The sequence below is a fragment of the Sitophilus oryzae genome, unplaced genomic scaffold (assembly GCF_002938485.1).
Source record: "Sitophilus oryzae breed Bouriz unplaced genomic scaffold, Soryzae_2.0 scaffold_1111_pilon_pilon, whole genome shotgun sequence".
In the NCBI taxonomy this organism is placed as follows: Eukaryota; Metazoa; Arthropoda; class Insecta; order Coleoptera; family Curculionidae; genus Sitophilus; species Sitophilus oryzae.
The window spans coordinates 1,387,300-1,405,869 of NW_022145740.1; the positions used below are offsets into that span (position 1 = coordinate 1,387,300).

At 33.2% G+C, this 18,570-nt stretch overlaps 1 protein-coding gene across 3 annotated transcripts; it reads left to right on the forward strand.

The window, feature by feature from the left end:
- Positions 1-3,694: 3,694 nt before the first annotated feature.
- LOC115881826 (regulator of telomere elongation helicase 1 homolog) lies at positions 3,695-17,090 on the forward strand. 3 transcript variants are annotated; one of them, XM_030899512.1, is made up of 17 exons: positions 3,695-4,040; positions 4,097-4,239; positions 4,300-4,679; positions 4,731-4,907; positions 5,617-5,759; positions 7,932-8,079; positions 9,459-9,612; positions 9,667-9,873; positions 11,962-12,124; positions 12,188-12,317; positions 13,293-13,420; positions 13,484-13,544; positions 13,626-13,804; positions 14,134-14,323; positions 15,123-15,292; positions 15,804-15,858; positions 16,775-16,897. In XM_030899512.1, the coding sequence occupies exons 1-16, from the start codon at positions 3,837-3,839 to the stop codon at positions 15,828-15,830; spliced, it is 2,604 nt and encodes an 867-aa protein (XP_030755372.1). In that variant the 5' UTR covers positions 3,695-3,836; the 3' UTR covers positions 15,831-15,858; positions 16,775-16,897. The 3 variants fall into 3 exon arrangements, with proteins under 3 accessions (XP_030755372.1, XP_030755361.1, XP_030755380.1); XM_030899501.1 differs by lacking the exon at positions 15,804-15,858 and having other exon boundaries at positions 16,775-17,090; XM_030899520.1 differs by lacking the exon at positions 16,775-16,897 and having other exon boundaries at positions 15,804-15,861.
- Positions 17,091-18,570: the final 1,480 nt, after the last annotated feature.

Sequence of the window (18,570 nt, forward strand, 5' to 3'; positions counted from 1 at the left end):
CGATAATTATTAACGAAATGACGGCAGGTTTAAAATTATTTATTTTGTTAAATCGGCGCGTCGATGTCTCGCTTACTTACTGGGCCGCCCGCGGCCACGCGCTAAGGTCGTTGTGCAATCCGCACGCTCAATTGTTTTTGGTCACTTCCTGTTTCACCGGAAATGGGTACAACTTTTGATTTTTATATGACACTCTCGGTATATTTCTACTTTATTCGATAGAAAATGACAGTCTGAATCGAATGACACATGTCAACTTTTGACATATTATTCATATATGGTTTATTTAAAATTGTAACATGCGGTTCATAATGACAATTTGACTCGAAATACCAAGTGTCTGGTATCAAATTATTCGTAAAAAAATGCTTTTTCCAAATATGCTAATGAGCCACCCTTGTTCCATTTGAAAAAATTGAGATATGATTTAAAATACGATTTGGGCATCTATAAACCGGCCAGGACAAGACACGAAAAACATTAGACGATCAAAACTATTTTTCCAAGGATGCTTGATTAAAAATTAGTGTTTTTAACACAGCCATGGCACTCTAGATTGAAGTTTAAAATACGATTTGTTTTTAATCGAAAATGTCAAAAGTTGACATATCATATGTCAACTGAAGTGACCAAAAACAATTGAATACGTCAATCAATCCTAATTTTTGTCATATACATACTAATATACCAAATCTCGTTTTTTTATTTCAAAAATTAAAAAAGTTATAGGGGTGAGCTACTATTCAGATGCACCCGGTATAGGAAATAGGAAGGACTGTAAATTTCAAAGTGCAAGACAGCCAGTTGACCGGCTGGTACTGAGTAGGCTGTGGCTTAAACTCAAGTTTAAGTCTTAGATTAATTTTAAGTGTTTATACGGAGTTTTTGCCATCAATCATATCCAAATACGGGAAAAACGAGGCGATGCACGTAATGACGGATAATTTCGACCAAGTACGCATCAGCGTACTGTGGTAGTACCGCAGCTAAATAATTTCTTCGTCAATTTCCTCCGATACCTTAGTTATATCCGTCCACCTGTTGGCGAGAAGGAAACCCTAATTATACCGGTTTCTCCAACTGCGTAGTACTTTTCTGTTCGGCACTACTCGTTTTATCTTCTTCTTGTTCTTCTTCATCCCAGCAAAGGAACTCTATATTTCTTCGACTTCCTGTCGCAGCAAATGCGTGTTTTTTCGAAGAAATGTTTTCGAATCTGCTGTAGCATTTTTCTTGTTACTTTATTTGTAGGTATGGATGTAAGTTAAAGCCGAGGATATATTATTTAATTTTAACTTATTTACTTTTAAATTTGATTATAACATACATACGGTTATACACTTTCAACCATGATCAGTAATAAATTATAGCTGCCCTAGCGAAATAGGCCTCTATAGAAACGCAAGTACAAAATAGAAAAGGCAAATATAGAAACTCTCGCCATAATATACAAAGAAGCCAAAGCAAGAGTAATCTATAAAATCCTTAAGTGACTCACTGATTAATTACGATCCTGCTCAAACCACTCAACCAAAGAATATTATAGTTAACACGTATTCGTAGTAGAATTATCTTTGACTCAACGTAAGAAGCTCAATTTTGGCATATAGGTTGATTCTAGGGTGTAGAGGTTCGATAAGAACGGATTTTTCGAAATTCCAGTTCCAAGGGTGTGAAACCACCCTCAAATATTACAATATTTTTTATTTAAAAAACGGTCAAGTTTCCGAATAAACACTTAAACACGTATATTTAATTTTGTTTTCTACATATTTTAAGTTTTTTTAAAAATTTCTACAGGGTGTTTCGAAAAATCTGGTCATTATTTGATTGATCACGATCCTGCTTAAAGCGCTTGACGTAAAAAGCTGATTTTTGAAAAACGGATTGACTTTAGGGTGTAGAGATAAGAAGGGATTTTTCGAAACTCGAATTCTAAGGGGGTGAAACCATCCCTCAAATATTAGAATATTTTTTATTTAGAAACCGGTGGGTTTTTCGGAGAAACTCTTACACAGGTATATTTTATTCTATTGTTTTACATATTTTAAGATTTTTTTAAAATTTATACAGGGTGTTTCATAAAATATGACCATTGAGTAATCACGATTCTGCTTAAACTGCTTGACGTTTAAAGCTAATTTTTGGCAAACGGATTGACTGTGGGGTGTAGAGGTTCGATAAGGAGGGGTTCGATAAGGAGGGAGGGAAATTCCAAGAGGGTGAAAACGCCCCTCAAATATTACAATATTTGTTATTTAAAAAACTGTTAGTGTTTTGGGAAAACGCTTGGACACGCATAATTTATTTTGTTTTTTACATATTTTGAAATTTTTTAAAAAATTATACAGGGTGTTGGAAAAAATTGGGTAGGTAATTGATTAACCACGATTCTGCTTAAATAACTGCTTGACGTAAAAAGCTTATTTTTGGCAAACGGATTTTTCGAAAGTCAAATTCCAACGAGATGAAACTACTCCTCAAATATATATTCTATATACTTCAATATCTTATTTCTAGATTTCGATAGGTATGCTATTTTCCCAACTATTTTCCTATGAACTTATATTCATCATGCAATCTAGTATTGTAAATAATAAAAAAAATTAGTCCTTGCGGGCAATATGCTTATAAAATATATCTATTTGATGTACGCACATAAAAACTCTAGGCATAAAAACATGTATAAAATAACATGACGAACATAAATTAACTAATTAAATATTCAGTACTTTGTTGCACGTATCAAAGACAGTATAGTACCCGTCATGTGTAAGGCATTAAGGAACACAGGTACTATTTGTATTTAAATATCATAGAGACAGAAAATACGACTGTTAGGCCGGCCAGAATTGAATGTTAATCCTTTCCTGCGCTAACGGGGCTCCATGAAAATTCTCTCACACAGCCAAAGGACATTATACGCCTATACAAGGACGTGTCCTTAATGTTTTATTACTGTTTTTTCATGGAACGACCACGGCTCATTTATATTCGGTTGCAATAAGGTCCTATTGGCAGTTTCGAGAATTTATTACTTACATATTATGAATGTTTCGTATGTACGGAACATTCTCATGGCATAACAATATATGTTTTTCTTTATTATGCCATTGTTTCAAAAGAAATGTCTAAAGTATGTCCAACAATCAGGAAAATTTTCGAAAGACGACTTCCAAAAATGTATATCTATAGAAAACTATTAACTGTGTTCTGTGTAGAGAAGTAGAATATATAAATTAGATAAATACCACCTTAAAATATGGAATATTTTGTGGAATTCTTTTCTAAACTTATGAAACACTCTGTATATTGAATTTCTTTTATATATTTATAGGTATGCAACCAGATATATAAAGTACTGTATTTTTAGTTGCATAACAGTTTTTCTTCTTTTTAACATTTAGGCTTTAAATCACTGGTACAGAAGCCAAGTTCACCTAAATACATGGCCACAGTAAGAAAAAAGAAGAAGAAAATCAGTATTTAATATGATTTTCTTAAGATATATTCTTTTTATCAGCCTATATATTTTTAAAATAATTTAAATTATATCAAACATTGCACTTTATTTAAATTAAACCCGTTTATTTGTCTAATAATGCCTAAATTCAAACACAAATTATAGCAAATTTGTATATGATATCTGGCCATAGATTATTAATTGAAAATTGTTAATTTTTAAATCAGCTTTACTGACATTTCGGCTTCGAAAAGAGCGCAATTTCTTAATTTTTATTTTTAACCTGTAGTTATTTGTTATTCTGTTTATTATCGTTAATAATATACAAATGTTAAAGTAACTAATTATCTGTATCAGTTATAATAAAATCAAAATGCCTATGATAGAGCTGAAAGGTGTTCCTGTGGAATTTCCATTCGAACCCTACGAAATCCAAAAGAATTACATGGAAAAAGTTATAGAGTGTTTACAAAACGAAACAACGGCAGTTTTAGAGAGCCCTACAGGCACCGGCAAGACCCTGTGTTTATTATGTGCATCACTGGCTTGGTTGCAACTAAAAAAGACACAATTACAAGTATATAATTTGCTGTAAAACAGTGTACTTTATTTTTTATAATTTTTCCCTCGTAGCTTCAAAGGAGTATGCCTGTTATCCCTAACGAGCAAGAAAATGAGTTTTTGGATAAATTGAATAATGAACTAGAGAAGAAAATTGGTAAAATAGCGACAGGTAGATCGTTTCTTGGTTTACCGACTATCATCTATGCCTCTAGGTTAGTATTATACCAAAAATATGCGTATTATTTTGTCACTAAGGGTCTTAATGTTTGCAGAACTCATTCACAGTTATCACAAGCTATGCAAGAGTTAAAAAGGTCCTCTTACAGTCACATGAGAGCTTCAGTACTGGGTTCTAGAGATCAGTTATGTATTCATCCTGAAGTTATGGCAGAACCAGATCGAGGTCTCAGGGTGCAAATGTGTCGAATGAAACTAGCTACGAGAATGTGTCATTTGTATAATAAAGTAGACCGGCTTAAAGAAGACCATAGGATAAATGATAGTTGTATTATTGATATAGAAGATATGGTAAAATTAGGGGATAAACATAAATTTTGTCCCTATTATATGACCAAAGAGTTACAACAAAGGTCGGATATCATTTTTGCACCATATAATTACTTGTTGGATCCAATAGCTAGGAAAGCCTTAGGTAAGCTTGTTTTTTTTATTGAAATAAATTAATAAAATGAAAATTATTTAGGGTTAAACTTAAATAATAGCGTTGTGATTCTGGATGAGGCTCATAATGTTGAAAATGTGTGTGAGAATTCGGCCTCGATAGAAATAAAAGCTTCAGATATAGCTTTGGCTATTGAAGAAACTACTGGCATAATGAAACTAGTCAGTGAAACAGTAAATTTTAATGATTCGCCACAAGGTAAGTGTAATTTATTAATTTGTATTAAAAATAGGATTGAGAACATTGAAATTATTAGAAATTGGTATATGATATATTTATTAACAATTGAAGGGTTTTTTTATATGATTTATCAGTAAAAATACTATCTAATATATAGGGTGTGCAATTTAAAAAATCTGAGATTTTTGAATTTTAAATAGTTAATATTCATAAATTTATTTTGAACGTCCTGTAGCATGAAACTCAAATGTCTTTACATATATGTTTTTCTTCATCTTTATAAAACTCTTCTACCAAATTTGAGTACTCTACCTTCAAAAATAATACTGTTACCGACAATTTTTTACCATACTGAAATCTAACATTGAGATTTTTTATTTTTAAATAATCAAAATTCATAAATTTATTTTTAATGCTCTGAAGTATCTAACTGAAGTATATTTACATATATATTTTTCTTCATTTCTATAAAAAAAACTCTCCTACCAAATTTGAGTACATACAAAGATATAGAATTTTACTCAGAACCTAAAAATAAAAGCCAACTAACCAAATCAAACTTTTTTGAATTTTGAAGTACCTTGTATACTCAAAAATAATTTTAAATCGTGTATTCCCTAAAACATTCCCTAAAACTTTTCTATTTAACATTTTTTTATAATTAAAACTAACGAGATAATGAACTTTACTCTATCATTGACTCACCCTGTACACTTATTTTACTCAGATATCGAACCGGAAGAGCTGGCAACGCTGAAAGAGATGTTGCTGAATTTCGAAAAAGCATTAGACGAGATAGTTTTGAATAAGACCGAGGAAGTTAACAACTATCCTGGGGATTTTATTTTTGAATTGTTGGAAAAAGCTAGTGTAAGTTTTGGAATTTTATTTGGGTGGCGTCCATTGATAACGTGTGGAAATCAAGGGGGGAGGGGATCCAGCTGAATCTCATACAATCTCACGTAGGGGTGAGGACAATATCAAGTAATATTTTTCAGGCAAAAAAATAATAAATTAATTTAAAGTTTAAAATTAATTAATTTTAAAGTTTTATGTTAAACTGGCTAGGTATTTTTACACAAATGAGCAAGGAAATTAAAGATAAAGGATTATACTATATCCGTATTGTAGCAAATTTTTAGACAACTTTATTTTTAAGATTTTGATGGTTAAAGATCAACAAAATATTCCTTATGCTTGGACTAAATTTACGAAAAAAATAAATAAAGACATAATTTAAAATTCCGTTACAATACGGAAATACAATTGAATTTCTAGGGATTACAATTTTATCACATATATAATTTATATGGTTTTATTGAACAAAAAAAATACACCATTTTACGGCAAATACTGAAGCTCTGCAAACCTTTAATAAAACCATTTTTTACTTAGCACGTGTGTATGGAATTTTACTGTTCATTACAGCCCGACATTGTCGGGCATGCTCCTGAGGCAGGTTTTCTGAAATATCTCTTCTTGAGGCTGGCCACACACGCTGCTTTCACTGACCCTGAACCAGACCCTACAGTTTCACGCGGCATAGCCATTCTCAAAACGCTTCTTTGGACTAATGGACATACGTGCTCGATGGGGTTGATAATAAAAAAATGCCGGCCAGGGTTAGATTTAAGATTGATGAGCATTGATAAACTCACTTACCACTCTGGCTGATGAGGCCGTGCATTGTCCTGCATGAGAATGAAGTTTCTCCCAAAATCATTGGCATATGGTAACGACGAGAGGCTCAAGAATTAAAATCACGATATGTGATTCCTGATGGAAACCTTTGTAAGGACAGGCAGATCGGTTTTCAGGCTAACTGGACTTTTCCCAGACCATAGCTGTTGCCACCTTGAGGTAGGGGTAAACTTACTGAACATGCCAACCTCATACGCCGCTGAAGCTCCACCCTAAGCCTTCTGAATCGGATGAGAGCAGACAACCTTAATCATTATTAAGAAGAGACATTGTTCATTCGACCACTGAACATGATCGGAGAAACAAATATCGTATCTCTCGTTCCGCGTAAAATACAAGAGACGCTCTCCAAGGGGCGTCTGCTTCTTTTGTCTCACCTCTCTTATACCTATTGCGAACAGTGTTTAAATTTGGTTTATTATGTTTCCTGGAGAATTAAACTATAGCTCTGGTGCTGGCAAAAGTCGGTCGGCGTCGAGCATTTTAATTGTAAAAAAGATCTTGCTGAGGGTAGTGCGATGTCATGCCTTGTGCCTTTCAGCAACATCACCACTTTCACGGTAGCGTGCACTTAATCGCGATATTACACTTTGCGTTGTATTTAATGCTACTGAACAAAGAGAGAACAGTAAACCAGCTTCGAGCAAACGTATGGCCCTGAAATCGCCTCTGAGAAGATGTGCACGCTCCATAAGAGACGTGGAAGGGATAGCAGCAGATTTGAATGCAGTCTGACCAGTTGACCCAATCAAAACCTCTGTCAGTACAGGTTAAAGTTCTAGGGACAGGTGCAACCTAATAGTTAACCTACATAGGACTAAAAAATTCAGCCAACACTTCCGCAAATATCCCAAATTTAGAAAACTACTAATGAAACTATTTTATGGGAAATACTGAAGCTGTCATGAAGTTATTAGTCAAAACGTTAATCCCAACGTGTGTTTAGAATTTTTGGGTGTGGCTTAACACGACAGGATCGGGCTTAGCCTTAAGCCCCGTTCTCAGAACTACGTCGTGTACATTGATTGACACTTCAAACGACCAATACTGAAGCTGTACTAAATTTAAAATTGACAGCTGTTTTGAATTTTCCTACAAATCTGATTGGTTCTTTGTCGTGTCGCTGGCGGTTTGACAGTTCTGAGGATGGGCTTTAGTCAGATTTCTGAAACCATAACTATATTTCCCTTCCGGCCACACATACTGGGACTTTACCCTTCCCCTGAGGCTTACCCGAACAGTACAGCGTAATAGCCTCTTAAAAACGCCTCATGTAACTAATGGACGCCCCCATATAAAAAATGAGATAATAAAAAAAATAAATGTATGATTAAATTTAAGATTAATGCTGGAAATTCTTATGTAATTATCGCTCTGATCGATAAAGTAGTTCAGTTCCTATCAACAAAAAATGATGGACCGTTTGCAAGGAAAGGCAAAGCTTTGCAGCTTTTTTCCGATTTTCTAACTATTGTGTTTGCGAGTAAAGGTAGGTAAATATACAGGGTGGCGCCTCTCATACGCCGCTGAAGCTCCAAGAATAAAAATGAAGTATAGAGAGCAGACAACCTTAATATTATTAACAAGAGACATGAATTCTCCATTGCATATCGGGATAATATACTGGACGTTCCGCTTAAAATACAAGAGACGCTATACAATATTCAATATTAATTTTGTCTCACCCAGTATACCTTTTTGGGTCAAATTTAAATTTGGATTAATGTACAATGGTTAGTTTAACTATACTAAGGGCTGGCAAAAGTTAGTCTTGGGTCGAGATTTCCGTATGTAAAAAGAGTATAATGCGTTTATAATGTACTGAACAAAGAGAGAACAGTAAACACGTTGCCAAACGTATGAAATAAACCGAGAAACTGTGCACGTTGCTAAGAGACGTGGAAGGAGATATAGCAGATTTGTCGCAGTCGACCGGTTGACCCAATCAGTACCTCTGTCAGTACTTAAAGTTCTAGGGAAAGGTGTCGTACATCATGCGTTCAGTTCACGATATAATTACGTCTTAACGAGTCGTTGTAATTTTCCCTATAGCTTGAAGATTTTTAAGTGCAAGTTAGTCGCACTTGCATTTTTGATAAAAATAAGTGGAAGTTAGTGTTCGACAGTGGTCGCGCTATTAGAATTCTGAATTCAAAAATCGATATCTCGAAATCTGTTATAAATAATTGATTGTAGTTTTTTAAAAACTTTCTTCTATCTTTCTAAATAAAAAAGTTACACGATTACTGAAAAAATGAATGGGTTGTTTAACATTTTAGAATGGAAAAAACAACCTTATCGAATTTTTCTTATGTAAACATATTGTACATGATCCGATCTTCAAAATAAAAAAAGCTTCAATATCTAAAGTGGTTCTTAAGTTATGGCGTGTTATGTGTTAAAAAGTTGAATTTTTAAATTATCGCGATTACTGACGTTTTCTCGTTATGAAAAATGGACACCCTAACGATATCCTTATAATTTCATTTCAGATGCTCAGAAACATATCTAATGATTTTATCTAGTTACCTTTTCGAAAAAGTCTTAGAAATAAGCGGTTTGCGATCGTGATTTTACTACACCGTCGCATTTCTCTCACTCCGACTTAATAAGATCCCTATGCGATTTACTTCCACACATATGTAAATACCGACCCAAAAGTAACAGTTGCCAGCACGGTATATCAATCAGGCTATACAGGGTAAAAGTTTATTGTTCATTTTTAAATAATGCTTTAAATTAATCAACATATGCTTGCTCATTTCAATACAAACTGTCGTTGGAGCTGCGACGGCATATGAGAGACGCTGTACAGAGTGTACCAAAAAGTTAGCAATAAATGTTAATGCAGAAAATTATGCATTTCAGCTACTAAAGAAAAAGTAAAATGGTGTTATAAAGTACACATACGGGAAGAGGACAAATCAAATAAAAGTAAAAAAGTACTAAACAGCTGGTTGGCCAAGGGTGGTCCAACCAAAAACAGGATTTTGTGTTTTTGGTGTTTTAGTCCAGGATTTGGGTAATAACAGGTCACTTTAATTGTTTTTTTTTTCAAATTTATTTGATATTTTAGTATGGACATGATTTTGAGTAATAACATTAAGGCGTTGATACTAACTAGTGGTACTTTGGCTCCTTTAAAACCTTTTATATCGGAGCTAGAGCTAAAAGTGACGGTACAGTTAGAAAATCCGCATATAATCGGTTCGAATCAAATCTGTGTCAAAATTTTGACAGCTGGTTCGGATGGGGAACCTTTAAATAGCAGTTATCAAAACAGGTAAGTAAAAATATTTTTTCTACGACACTTTCATCAAGTGTTCCGTACCTCAGAATTAAAAAACGGAATCCTTATAATAGTACCAGATCTAGCAACGTCGGAAAAACAAGTATTTTAAGACGTCTGGCTCTTTGATATATCTTTTACTATGCTCTCTAGAACAGCATGCAGAAAAAAAAAAAAGCCCGTCTGGCTGCATAGTTAAGTATTAAATATATTTTTTTGAATCACCAGATTTATTTAATACTTTACTATCAGAATATAAACGAAAATGAAATAAAAATGTCTTTGTCCTGACCCGGATTCGAACTCTGAATCATCGGTTCGTGGTCGGAAACTCTACGCACTGCGCTATGGAGACATGTTCGATTTATATTCAATACTAGAATTTATAGGACTAAATTAATAAAGAATATAGGATCTTCTTCTGATGCGCAGTAGTGAACGCAACGGGTATCGGTAGCCAGACGGGCCGCATGCTATTTCAGAGAGCATAATAAAAGATATACCAAAGAGCCAGACGTCTTAAAATACTTTCTCGAAAACGTTGCTAGCTCTTAGACTATAAGCTTGGTGATGTAAAGCTGTTTCGGGTAGTAAAAACTAAGTGAAAAAGAACCCGAATGTCGCTTTGTGTTGTGGCAATTTCAAATGTTAATAAAATTGTCGAAAAATGTTAACACGTAAAGGAGGGCGTAATTACGTGGTTGTTGAGTGCAATAACATTCAATAACTCACTTTCCCTGATATTCAACTCTACCGAAGCAACGTTTTATCGCTTCACAACTTCTCACTCTCTCGATTTGATCAAAAGCAAAAATGGATTCAAGCAGGTCGACGAAACAAGTGAATAAACAAAGTGCCCGTTACATAATCAAAAAATTAAATAGGTATATACTATGAAAGGATAAATTATATGCAGAAAAAAAATCGTGGGTGTTTGGGAATGTTTCCTTTCGAGCCTTCCTAAACACCCACGGTTTTTTTCTGCGTACTAACTACTGGGAACTAACAATAATTATAATGATAATTATATTTTGCAATACTATTAATGGTATACTTGTGTAAAATCGATTATTTCTGGGGCTTACTCAACCGGGTGTCACAATGCAAATTCACCTCAAATATCCATTTAGTTGGTCATTGGCAAGCACTCTCTCATTGTACATGAAAGTAACAAAACAAACATTTTCTGGTCTGGATAAAATTGATAGTTAAATAGTAAAACTCACCCGGGGGTACTCCGCCCCCTAGCCACTGACATTCTGTTCAATATATCCCATTCCATATCTTCCATCTAATTCAAATATTGTTCGGATCTATTGGTTAATCTTCAACAACTAGCTGTTGTCACCTGAAATAAGTATAGGGGCTTCCCCCGGACGCAAATCTGCCGCTAAACAGATTTGCATCCCTAATAGTCAAAAAGACTCGCAACCTTAGTCAAAAGACTCGCATCCTTAATAGTCAAAAAGACTCGCAACCTTCTCAAAAGACTCGCATCCTTAATAATCAAAAAGACTCGCAACCTTAGTCAAAAGACTCGCAACCTCCAAATGTCAGCTCTGTGACAAAACACAACACAACACTACTTTACAGCCGGCCGGCCCGTCTACTACTGACCCGCCGACAAGCTAAGCCTGACATCGCTTGCCAATGAATCATACTATTCTTTTCTAATCGAGTTTCAAATAGAGTGTTTTAGCATTACTAGATAAATAAATAGAGACTTTCCGAAGGAATGCATATTCTTTATTAGAATACTGAATAAATAAAAGCATTATTATAACGAACTTATTTTCCAAGTTTTACACTTGTTCTAATCAACTAGTGCTTAATTTTTTTATGAACATCTTCTAAAATTATAATAGTAAAAAGGTGTCATTCAAATATGTTCCCAGTATTCAAATCTGCGATCGAAAAAAAAACGGCGTCAAAGTTGGCTTGGAGATAAATCTCACTAACTTTTCACTGTCGAGTTTAGCTGTTTATATGTAAAATGTCGTCGATTTTATTCCAAGCAAACTTTTTACCATTTTTTTTTTCATCGATCAGACATGGCACATGGCACAATGAAATAATTTTTAGGGAGAATCCTAGGTATATCAGCTCTCTGGGCAGGACCATAGTAAATTTAACGCGAATCATACCCAATGGCCTTCTTATTTTTTTCCCTACTTATCCTGTCATGCACAAGTGTCAAAGTTCATGGCAAGAAGACGGTATTTGGAGCAGCATATCCAGTCAAAAAGTAAATTGAACCACCTCTTAATGTACTATAAAGTATTTACTGTTTTTTTTTGCTAATTACTAGGCGATATTTGTTGAACCCAGAGAGAAAGATGCCTTCAACACCGCAATGGCCGGGTACTATGAGAAAGTCAGAGATCCCAGCTTGAAGGGGGCCATTTTTATGGCCGTGTGTAAAGGAAAAGTTTCTGAAGGTAAACATTTTTTTTAAATTTTTTTCATCGCCAAAGCATTTACAAAACAAACAAAAGCAAAAAAAAAATACAATACAAATCATGCAATTCAAAAAAAAATTAGGTCATTAAAATTACAAATAGAACATACAACAATTTTACAATAGGAAAATTGTAAATGGATATAATTTTAAGAGTTATAAAATTTTAAAATTCATTGTTCATGATTATACATCAACAAAAAAGTCGTTTACCGCATATAACCACCGCTCTCTCCAGTAAGTATGATTTCAGAGCTTGGCGAAGTGCGGGAAAGAATGAAAGTGACTTGATATTCAAAGGCAGATGATTGTACATCTCTTTGGAATTGTACAGTACCTTTAACTTGTTCTGAGCTCGGGGTTGGCAGATAAAGATCGTGCTCCGCATTCCTAAGTGGATAGTTGTGAGATGGACTTTCGGGAATAGCAGATATGTGCTTGCGGATTAAGCAAACGGATTCAAAAATGAATAAAGAAGGAAGAGGAGTCAGTATTTTGAAACTGCTCTCTTTTGAAGTTTGAAAATACGATCAAATTTTGTTGCGCAGCAAGTACCCGAGAATGGAAGGGCATAACGAAGATGTGACTCAAAAAGGGCATAATAGGCTATTCTAGAGGTTGATAAGTTAAGTTCCTTAGAAACTGATCTTAGCGGAAAACAGGCAGCGCTTGGTTTCTTTGAAAGCTTTGATGGGCAAGTCTCATTTTAACGAGTTAAGAAAGGAGTAGAATGCTATCCATCCGAGTCTACCCTACATCATATTTTTACACGTTTTGAATAAAATTAAAACGTCACTGATAAACCGGAATTTAAGTTGGCCATTTTAGGGGCCTGTCGCCGTCGATCTAAGATTTTTGATATGCTCCCTCCTTAATATTTTTATTCAAAGAAGAAAATACTACTAGGAGGACTATACTACTGATAATTGTTTCTACTATAATTTTTTTATATTAGGTTTGGATTTTACCGACGCCAATGGTAGAGCTGTCATTATTACTGGTCTACCATATCCACCCTTAAAGGACGCAAGGGTTGTATTGAAGAGGAGGTACTTAGATCAGTGTCATGCGAAAGACCAAGATGTAAGACACTTTTTTAAATAATATTTAATCTCAAATTATTTTTATTTATTTATTTTTTTGAAGTATTTAAGAGGCCAAGACTGGTACTCGTTGGAAGCTTCAAGGGCTGTCAATCAAGCGATAGGTAAGTGACATTATTTGTAACTTATAGACCACTTTTATACGAAGCCACTTGTAGGCAACACATATTAATATTTTATTTCAGGTCGTGTAATTCGTCACAAAGACGACTACGGTGCAATTTTGTTACTAGATCAGAGATTTAATAACTTTAGAATTAAGGAACAAATGTCGAAATGGCTCAGGGGACATATTACAGTTGTGGGTAAATATTCGGAAATCATAAGAGATCTGAGTCAGTTCTTTAGGAACGCACTAAAAACTGTGAGTATCTACAGTTTGGTAAACGGGGAGATCTGACATAACGGGGCATCTCAATATAACTTTCTTTTACACGAATATCTTGTTTGATTTTATTATTTTAGTAGATAGATGTGTGAAATAATACTTCAATCTCTTTTAATTCACTTCCGTATTATATTTGGCGCCCAACGTGGGGCGGCCAATACAAGGTAGTCTGCCAAATGCATCTGAAACAACGGGGTAACGATAAGGGAACGCGGCTTTCTAAAAATATGACCGATTATTATTACTTTTTACGATTGTTGATAAAAAAACAAAAAATATTATGAAGTGATGATTTTCGTTTTTAGTTACCCGCTCCTACTGCCAAGCCTTTTATAAATAAGTTACCGTCAACGTTTAGCGATGACAGTTATAAAACAGGAAACCTAAATTTCAGTACACAGAGTTCTATATCGTTATCGTCCGATTCTGACTGTTCTGTGATATCAAATCCCGGCTGTTCAAATGCTGGTTTTGACTTGATGAGCGTATATACAAGTAAGTTTAATTGTTTGAATGATTTAATTTATGTTTATACAGATTTGGGGTCACAGTAGAAGCGTGGTCTGGATTTTAACGTGTAAGACAGTGATGCAGACAACTTAATAAACAAAAAATTGGTCAAGTGCGAGTCGGACTCGCGCACGGAGGGTTGCATACCATTCATTATCTATACATTAGACACTATATTATTATAAACTTTTTTTCCGATTTAGCTGAAATATTGAATGCCCGTATAAGTAATTTAAAAAAAATGAAGAAACACATTACTAAAAATTGTATTAATCAATAATAAATATGTAAAAAGTAAAAATAAATATGCAAAAATATGTAAAAATTAAAAAAAAAACGATTAAAAAAAAGTCGCCTAGGCTAGAATTCGAACCTGCCTTACTACGGCTCATAGCAGCGTAAAGTCCTAACGCTTTAACCAAGGACTTGAAAGATTCTGTGTAAAATTCTTACTTAAAAGATAATGTTTAGTGAAAGTACTTTTTTATTTATAAACATTTATTTATTTCTGTTTTTAGTATTTGTTCTTATAGCGGCAACATAGATACATTATCTGTAAAAATTTTAACTGTCTAGCTATAACGGTTATCTAAAAATAACAATTTTGTCCACCACTACCACGCAGTATCGATGACCAAATTAGTATACGATTTTGTAAAAATACTTTAAAGATTTTAATGCTTCGTTCTCTAGGCATATTTATGTTTTAAAAACCGCATAATGGCACTGAAGTTTTTTAATTTTTTATATATAATTTTGCATTAATAAAATTACTTTTTTACAGATAAAGAAAACGGTTTAGTAAGAATTTACAGTAACAAACGAGAAAACAGTGAGATTATACAAAGTAACCAGATTAAGAAAAAGAAATACATTGTGCAAACTAAAACGTTGCCTGTAGATGAGGAAAAATTACTTGATCCAAAACAGTCCTTATCTGAATATGTTGCGATGGTATTGTTATCTATTATTATTTATTGGTTATTTTTTTCTTAGACTTATTAACTACTGCTTAGTAATATTTTTATTTATTTTTTTATTATTTTTTTTTGTTTTGTTGATTTTTTTAAATAACTTAAGTGATGATTTTTGAATAAAAATTCTTTATTATATTTTTCTAACAGATTTTTATTTCACTTTCATGAAAATTGGTGTTATCTAAAAGCTGCACAAGTTTATTTTCAGTGCAGTTTGTTAAGGTAACACGATAGAAAGCAAAATTATCTGATTAAATTAAATTTAAATAATACTCTTTTAAACTCGGTTGATTTTACCAATGCTTATTCAAGCTCATGTTTTTGTCAATTTTACGCATATTTTATTTTTTATCTCGAAAACTAATACATAGGTTTAGATTAGTATAATCCAAAAATCTAATAATATACTGAGTGTTCCATTTAAAATAACAAAGATGCTACCACTTTTTAAGTGATCTGGCAACACTGTAACGCTAATAATTTTGTAGATAGATGGAGCAAGTGCTTTTATGTAGAAATTCAAATTTTCCATAAACATCTAAGGTACCATCGCCGTAAATCGCCCTATGTACAGGTTGCTACAAATTCGAGGTACGAGCATTGGTATCTCGGTAACCGTAATAGATACTTAAATATAGATAGATGGTTAAATTGGATTAATTGTTAATTAGATGTTCACCAAGATGAAATCAAAAAAGTTTTAAAAATTTCAAGGATTGCTGAGTTTTTTGGGAAAAACGGATTTCTTTGAAAATAAATGTTATTTTTTCCTGTCGTTAGATTTTAGAAAATCAAAAAACTAATTGCACATTCTCATAACCACTTTATTAGGGCTATCTGATAAGATACAGAAGCCAACTTAATATTTTTAAATACTGTTACGGATTCCGTGGGTCCACTATTTAAACTCACGATAAAATACTTAACGAATTTATTTGTTTCACTCTACACACAACTTATACTATTTACAACACAATTTATGCAACTAGTATTACTCTAACGGTATTTCGCGGTATTATTCAAACTTCAGACTATCTTCAGACTTTAGACTTCAACCTTCAAACTTGTCCAACTGTCAAAGCGCGGGCCTTATATACCCCCTGGCGGTTGTTTCTAGATTTTTCTAAAGAATTCTATAATTTTCTTTACTTTCTGGCGAATGCGCCAGGTTCCTCAATGCACGTTGCGATTTTTTAGCAGTATGCAGTTATGCAACCAGTAATACACCTTGACAATACGGACCTGCATTTTTTATTTCAGATTTTGAAAGAACTCGGTCTCCTGAGTACAAAGATATTTTAAAAGTTTTTTGATGGCATCTTGGTGAACATCTCAAAGCGCAACATGTTCGTATCTATTACGGTTACCGAGATACCAGTGCTCGTACCTCGAATTTGTAGCACCCTGTATAGTCTTTTTTATAAGTTATTTCAGCTAAAAAAACCTCGACTTTTTTTAGGTAAAGAAAAATCTGGGGTCAAATTTCCAGGCTTTCATAGATGAATTGACCGCATACAAGGAGCATAACGACATCAATAAATACTTGGATAAAGTTGACCCTTTGGTTCCGAGCAACTTGAAGTATATTTTCATAGGAATGAGCAAATATATCCGAGAAATGCACAAGGATACGTTCAAAACCTTCTTGAAAAGATACAACTTGAGTATGCCAGAAGATTTATAAGTTACATTAAGACTAACTAAACTTAATTTCGTATTTTGATATATCTTTTTATTTTATAGAATTAGTTAAAAATTAATATATATCTAAGTATTTTATACAGCTCAGATTTTTGTTTTTTAAATTACCTCATTTTTTTATAGTTTTCATAATCGTGGGAATTTTCTTCTTCTTTTGGCATTTGACATTGTGTGTGGCAACACTCTGATTTAAACTAAAAATAACTAGACAGTGGATACAAATGTATTCTTGACTTACATTGTATTATGGTAAGTTGCATATTATATACTCTGTTTTTTTTCTCAGGTAAGATTTCGACAGACGATGACAGAAGAAAAACAGATGACGTCCCATACCAATCTATTTATTTTACTAAAAAAAGTTTCTAATAATTTTTAAGTTATCTATGGATGGGTTTAAATATAAATCCGTCATACGTCGTGTCTTGTTGTTTTTAACCAGTTTTATTGGTTTATTTAAAAATGACAGATTGTAATTCAATTTTATTGGTTTGACGGAACGATGAACGACAAACGAACGCCGATGCGTATGAACTCGCCTTTAGATTTTTGTCATTTTTGACGCTTGTCAAAGTCTTGCCAAATTATAGGTTATAATTTTGTGTCAACTTTTGTTAAATACCCTGCGTTTTGGAAGATGATGCATTTTGATTCGTATTATTACGTGTGTTTTGTGTCTTTTGAAGTCAAGTGGAGGAAAAATCGAGTGAAAATTAACTGTAGACCCAGAGCACAGCCAGAACACAGTTTATGGTTAATACTCGCTGCCCAGGCAGAAAGTCTTATACACCAATGAAGTTGCCATCGATAAAGTTTGTATACCATTTCGTCGTAGATAAGTGCATCTCGTATATGGTAGAAGGATCAAACTAAACACATACTAAAAACTGAGTAGCTGTAAAATATCGACATCACACGATAGGTAAATAATGGATTTTAGTACTGCAGAAAAATAATGTCAAAAGGTACTGGTTTAAAAAATTAAGATAAGTAATAATTAATAAGTTAATTAATCAACTTTTAAGGTATAAAATTTGGTAGGTGTTATTATTAATAAAATAGTTTGTTTTATTTACCTATGTTGTTTTATTTATTCCTGTGGAATATTACAAATTTGTATTTGTACATAAGTTATATTGATAAATATAATCATAAATGCGGGTAGTTTCATAAAGCTTGAAAGTAAATAATAGTTCTTTTTTATATTTTTTTGGTATGTAGTGTCCTGTTCTTGTTTGTTATGTAGTAACACATACCGTTTTTATTAAATAAAATAACTCAATTACATTTTTTCAGTTTTATACAGTTTTTTTCACAATATTTTGAAGTAATCACTTGTCATCTTGTCAATCAAATTTTAAATATATCCTGCTATGCGTTCCAGTTGTACCAACTTATTTCTTTGTAAAATAAAATAACTACTTTGAAATTAAAATGACAGACACATCTATCACTGTCAAGGATCTTCTCGTTGGACAGACTATAGTTATTTATGTATCAAGGGAATTATAAGGGTATCTAATCTATACTAATATATAAAATCCTTAAGTGACT

Excerpts from the sequence above, each read along its gene's own strand:
- LOC115881826 (XM_030899501.1), top strand. The coding sequence starts at position 3,837 with ATGCCTATGATAGAGCTGAAAGGTGTTCCTGTGGAATTTCCATTCGAA. Across the intron at positions 4,041-4,096 it reads TAAAAAAGACACAATTACAA|CTTCAAAGGAGTATGCCTGT; the intron begins GTATATAATTTG and ends TTTCCCTCGTAG. Across the intron at positions 5,760-7,931 it reads AATTGTTGGAAAAAGCTAGT|ATTAATGCTGGAAATTCTTA; the intron begins GTAAGTTTTGGA and ends ATTAAATTTAAG.